We start from the raw sequence: 6,393 nt of genomic DNA on the forward strand, positions 1-6,393 counted from the left end.
TTTTTTTTTTTACACTTAACTACCAATTTAAATGAAAAACTAAAGAAACAAAGGTAGAAATAAAACTGATAAATACTAAGTATTGTAAATATGAACTTATTAAATAAAGGAAATTCTTTTTAAAAACTGTTATTCTACTTAACAATGATGTTTGAGCATCTGCTCTTCACCAGGTTTGATATGATCACAAGCACAAAAAGATCCTTTGCTGAACATCTGCCAGTGATTAGAATTTTTAGAATTATAGTGGTCATTTTTTAATGCGCAACAATTCTGACTTTTGTATAATTGATATTTTTTGGGTGTTATTTAGTGGACTAAAAATATGTACAGCTTCAAGTATTGTTTCATTCTGCTGTGTCCACCATGGGGAATGAAACCCTGGGTTTTTGGCATTGTAAGTCCGTAAACTTACTGCCGTCCCTCCAGAGGACCCAGCTTCAAGTAACGATAAATACTTTAAGGTAGCCCTAATTAAATTGTTCCTATCTTCAGAGGTAAGGTGTTGTTAATTCTTTTTGGATATTAATGTATCTTAAACATAAGCTATCATATATTAATTTGTTTTTCAATCCTAAAAAAAAACAAACTACAAACTGCTAAGAATTAAAAATATAAATACCCCTTGCTTCTTATTTGTAAGCTGGATGGTTGTTTTACTTAGAAACTAAGACTATAAACTGAACTGGATCAAACTTAATGGCTTATTTCAAAAAACAATAATCAACAAAATTAATAGAGCAAAGCATTTAATACAGTACATTTAAAAAGGAATGACAAATATTTAATATATATATTTATTTCAGTTTATTAGTAAATCAACTAGTCTAGCAAAAGTGTACTATTTCAAATGTGAATTTCATATTTATTTATTATAAATTTTCCACAGACCCTAAACTGAACATGGATGTTGACTTTCAAGGTCACATTGGCACAAAAGTCCAATACATCAGAGGACTGGATAGGTATGCAATTCTAGTTTCTTCAATAGTCTTCATCATTAAAACAACCATTGATTTTTGAGATGTGACTAAAAACTAACGAACTTTCGGCTTTTGTATCTTCATCAACTTGAAATCCTTGTTTGTTTAACTATTAATGAAAACAGAAGATTTGCCCAGTTTCACTGAAATGGCTTTTTTTTTTTAAGATGAAAGTTTTTTTTTCTGTAATCTTAGTCTTCCTTTGTGAATGGGGCTTTGGTATGAATTAAACTTGGACAAAGGTCCACAGAATTTGCTGTCTTAAAATTACCGGTGTGATTTATTCTGCTTCTAAAGAGAACACTGAAGCTTCCCTCTTCAAAATGCTATGTAGTCCTTTTGGTTATACATTGTTAAACAATCTCGCTATATGAACATCCTTCCTAGGACAGGACTGTTGCAAAACTAAAGGCATAAATCTACCCATGGTGGCATTGCATCATTCAGTGCTTATGAATATACATTAGAACAAATATGTGTGAGATAAATCAACTGATGATATTATATCTGCGGTAACATGCATACTGTTTTAAAAAATTTAATTATCCATCTGTTTCGATAGGCTCATTTCTTCTTTTGAAATTGATTACTGTTACTAAAGTAATAAAAATTAAGTTTATAAGTGGTAGAATGCTTATATGATATAAATCAGTTGGGTACAAATACTAATTTATATCTGGCATAAGAGAGATTTTTACAAATTGTATAACAAAAGTGTTTTACTATGTGTGTGTATCATGCTTTTCCACTAAACTTTGGTGTGCATCTTTTTATGTACCATTCATCATGCTTATTTTAAAATCAGAAAAACATATGCACCTAATTCATTATGACAAAGTGTATCACTTAGCTGTAGTGTTCCCAAGTTTGATTCAGATTTCATCATTGACTCCTTGTTCTCGTTTTGCTCTCTGCTGGAAAAGGGTTTAAAAAAAAGTGGTGATTGAGTTCAACAATTCTTATTTTCTCAAAAAATAAAATGACACCAAACAAGCATCAAAAATATTTTTACTTTGTAAAATTTCTCCAAATGTTTCATATTATAGATAAATAATAAAACTAATGAATACTACAGAAACAAGTTTTAATTTTGAACATTACTTTTACAATTAAAGTAGAGCAGGAAATGCAAAAAATTTTGTTGTTTTTTATATTAGTATTTGAATGTTAAGGCCAATGAAACTGTATATTTTATTGCATCCTAGCAAACCAAAAACAACAACAAATAACAGTAAAGACAAACACACTTTCTTCGCCATTGGTTGAATGGTTCCTCAGGAGTTTGGGGGATAGAAGGACTTTGGAGTTTGTACTGAGGAGGAGATAAGTGGTTGCCAATAGAATGTCTTCGGCTTTTCCTTCGATCATTGTCATCAGGATAAGACTTTCTGCTACGTGGGACTTGTCTGTGAAAAAAAAAGGTTAAATGAAATAAACTTGTAAAAATTACTACGTATAAAATATTAAAATGTGCATCAAAAGTACCTGAGAATTATAACAAAAGCAAAACCTTTAGAAATCTATTTTTCTTCATGTCCTTTCAGGATGCATGCCTGTCTAAATATTTTAGTTTCATCCTAAGCACATATCAAAAATTATTGTGGCAAAAGAAAGCTGAGAAAATGTGTGCATATCTTATTTATAATGAGTTTAGTTTTTATGAAAAATGTTACACAATCAGAAGAAAGAAGTAAAAATTTTTGATATTAAATAAAGTATTAACAAATAGTGTGAAAATATAACAAACTCAAGTTTTCATGGTATTGTAACTCAATAAATATAAGTTATATTTAAAAAATAAATATATTCATTAATAATAAAACTATAACATGCACAACAGTTTTTACTTACATGTTGAAAAGTACAAGTTAATCTGTAAGTTTTTGTCTTCTTAGTGTTTTCCATGGTTTTTTTAAGAAATCACTAAAATACTTTAATCTTTAGGGCATGCTATCATATAAAACATTTGAAAATCAACTAACCAAATACCAACACGTTTTTACTAATTTTCATAAAACACATAGAGGTAATAAAATGGTAATTATGCATAACTAGCAGAGTACCCAGCACTGCCCAGATGAAAATGGTTTTAAATATCCTGAGTTGTTTTTATTAAATCAACCATATTAATTATGATTTTTTTACCTAATTAAATATTTTGTTTAAAATAAATAAAAATTTGCTAAAGCTGTTTTAATCAAAGCAAAACCGGGTACATTGTTCCTGCTTCTTGCATGTGCTTTACATGACATTTCAAGTTTCCAAAACAAAATTCTCTACCTTTTGATGTCCCGATTTCTGCTGGGTGATCAAGTGTCGTTTCCAGTGTATTCTGATTTTATTATTGTTCCATTTAATGAAGAATTGATTTATTCTCTTCTTGTTGCAACACAACGTAAATTAAAATATACCGATACCAAACGTTTTTGTAAAGTCATCGTATAGGTGATTCTTGCGAGTACACGTAAGCAAAGAAAAATATATGGCTGAAGGAAGTAAGCCTATTTAGTTGAGGGAGTGTGCACGCATGTTCGAGAGAAAGCACTAGCTTTGTTCAGTTAAGGAGAGTTGGAAAGTAGGTATGTACGTATAGAAGAAAGAGAGAAGGAGGGAAAAAGCACAATGAAGGCTTCACAAAGTTTTTAACTCGTTTTAACACATAATTGATCATGGATAGAATGATTAGAAGTCCTCACACGGAGAAGAAACGTAAATAATAGCCTTCTTGATTATGCATTACCAAAAAAATCCAGTCTTTTCAATCTGAGATCAACCGATCATCCTGTTTGTCAAGCATTGCTATATTGTTCACTTTAGCCTAAATTTGTGGCCTCAAAAAAGCCTCTGATGCTATGGCTACATAGCCCATGTTACTTCCGACACAAAGTTGTATCTGTAACCCCAAGATTGAAGTTTGTAGCTTTAAAGATGTGACCGTGCATAAGGAACAGAACCACAGAGAGAGAGGGAGACATTCTCACTTATATAGATTAAACAAGAAGCACCATTAAGTCATAAAATATGCAAGCCATAGGACTAAAATATTCTACAATCACAAGTACAGGAATGAACAGAATCAGAACCAAGTAAGAACAATATGATGAAAATAAAAATGGGTATAATAACATTCTCAGTGCAGTAGCTCATTCTATCATTTACATCAAACAAATATGGACTGTAATTATACAAGCTCCTCATTATTATATACCTGATCAATCGTTGATCAACAGGCAATGTTTTACCATCATACTCTCCATCTTCGTGTCTTAGGACAGCCTGGAAGAAAACAATTTATAAGATAGGAACTCACAAACATTGAACACTTTAAATTAACACTAAACTGTTACCTGTAATAAATACTGAATTGCTTCTTAATATTTTGTGAGACAAGGAACCGTAACTGTTGAAACACTTATGTCACCCTGTATGTTTTACAATGTTTAAAAAAATATACTTATAATGCATTATGTCCAGTGTAATTATAGTGTCAGTTGAAACTCAGTTTAGAATTGATTAAAAGCTTTTACTGATAAATGTATTTGTTCTTTTGTGAAACCAATACGAATTTAAAGAAAAAACTGTTGGACCTAGCTTCTGGATCATAAATATTCAGTGTTTCGTTTTTATAGATTATAAATTATCAGCTTAATCCATTCAGTCATAAATTTTATTTATAATAAATGATCATAATAAAGTCATATAACAATGAGTGAAATAGCATGAAAGATGCACGTATGTTTGTAAACATGAACATGAGTATCAAGAACATATAAAATTACTCTCTACTTTCTGTTCTCAAGCATACAGTGATTAAACGATTAAAATACTGTTTTCAGTATTAATGCAGTACTGTGCTAAAAAAAATAGTTAAGATATATTGTTGCACATGTACCAGTAGTGAGTTTCTATTTTTATAAAATATTTATTAGACAATAAAGGAAAGTTTCAGTTAAAATGTGTTGAAATATATTGCATTAACATTTTCTGCTGAAGTTTTGTGTGTTTAATTGACAGTTGTTCAAATCTTTGTTGTTTTATATTTTTACAGACTTTAAATGGAATTCCAGATCAAGACACATATTACGACATTGTGGATTCACTAGAAGAACAAGGTATGGAGAAAATGATACAGTATTACATGTCCAAACAGGGCACAGATTTAGACTTGCTGCACCAGTTTCAGATATACGAGGTAACTCATATTTTAATCTCCAAAAGTCAAAAAATAAGCTATCAATGACTATGTGTGGTACTATTGCCGAGTATGGATTTCCAATAAATAACTGAGAATGGGAATTGTACTAAATCATATAACACCATATTTACTTGATATTGTAAGTATCAACATGTTTCATTCTTTGACTTCCAAAGTAAAATACCATTGTAACAGTACTATCCATATTTATGATTTATTTTTGTATAGTACATTTGATGTACCATAAAATGGGGCAATTAAGGACAGATCTTTCCAAATGGCAACACATCCCTGGCTCTTAGTTCTTAGCTATGGCTTGAAGATAAATAAAAGTGTTGAACAGGTGGCTCAGTTGTAACTCAATAATGTAGTCCAACTGGATCTCACAGGAACATAATATACTCAATACTATAGTCTAACTGGATCTCACAGGAACATAATATACTCAATACTGCAGTCCAACTGGATCTCACAGGAACATAATATACTCAATACTGTAGTTCAATTGAATTTCACAGGAACATAATATACTCAATACTGTAGTCCAACTGAATCTTACAGGAACATAATATACTCAATACTGTAGTCCAACTGAATCTTACAGGAACATAATATACTCAATACTGTAGTCCAACTGGATCTCACAGGAACATAATATACTCAATACTGTAGTCTAACTGGATCTCACAGGAACATAATATACTCAATACTGTAGTCCAACTGGATCTCACAGGAACATAATATACTCAATACTGTAGTCCAACTGGATCTCACAGGAACATAATATACTCAATACTGTAGTCCAACTGGATCTCACAATTACATAATATACTCAATACTGTAGTCTAACTGGATCTCACAATTACATAATATACTCAATACTGTAGTCCAACTGGATCTCACAATTACATAATATACTCAATACTGTAGTCCAACTGGATCTCACAGGAACATAATAGGGCCCAGGATTTTTTTTAAATTATCCCTAACATAGGGGACAAACATTAAGAATTACCAAAAGTCCCTTTTTCTCCAACATTGAGAGACATAGACAACCAAAATGTGTTTGAAAAGCCAGAAAAGATTACAAAATGAGCATGTTGCATGTTATATATTTAACAATAATGAGTATAAAACATCTACTGGACACCAAATGTTTGAAAAGAAGGTAAACAGGAGCAAGTTAATAATATAGATATCAGACATGATAAAAAG

General features: G+C 30.8%; 1 protein-coding gene across 1 annotated transcript in view; it reads right to left on the reverse strand.

Moving 5' to 3' along the window:
* The window catches only part of LOC106470094 (FH1/FH2 domain-containing protein 3-like), an 88,985-nt gene that overhangs the window by 3,490 nt on the left and 79,102 nt on the right, over positions 1-6,393 (reverse strand). The window contains exons 9-11 of the mRNA XM_022398661.1: positions 4,192-4,259; positions 2,231-2,476; positions 1,803-1,897 (exon numbers count right to left, since the gene is read on the reverse strand). Coding sequence (XP_022254369.1) covers positions 1,803-1,897; positions 2,231-2,476; positions 4,192-4,259 — 409 coding nt within the window. The remainder of the gene's footprint in view (positions 1-1,802; positions 1,898-2,230; positions 2,477-4,191; positions 4,260-6,393) is intronic.

The sequence above is a fragment of the Limulus polyphemus genome, unplaced genomic scaffold (assembly GCF_000517525.1).
Source record: "Limulus polyphemus unplaced genomic scaffold, Limulus_polyphemus-2.1.2 Scaffold3818, whole genome shotgun sequence".
NCBI classification, from domain to species: Eukaryota; Metazoa; Arthropoda; class Merostomata; order Xiphosura; family Limulidae; genus Limulus; species Limulus polyphemus.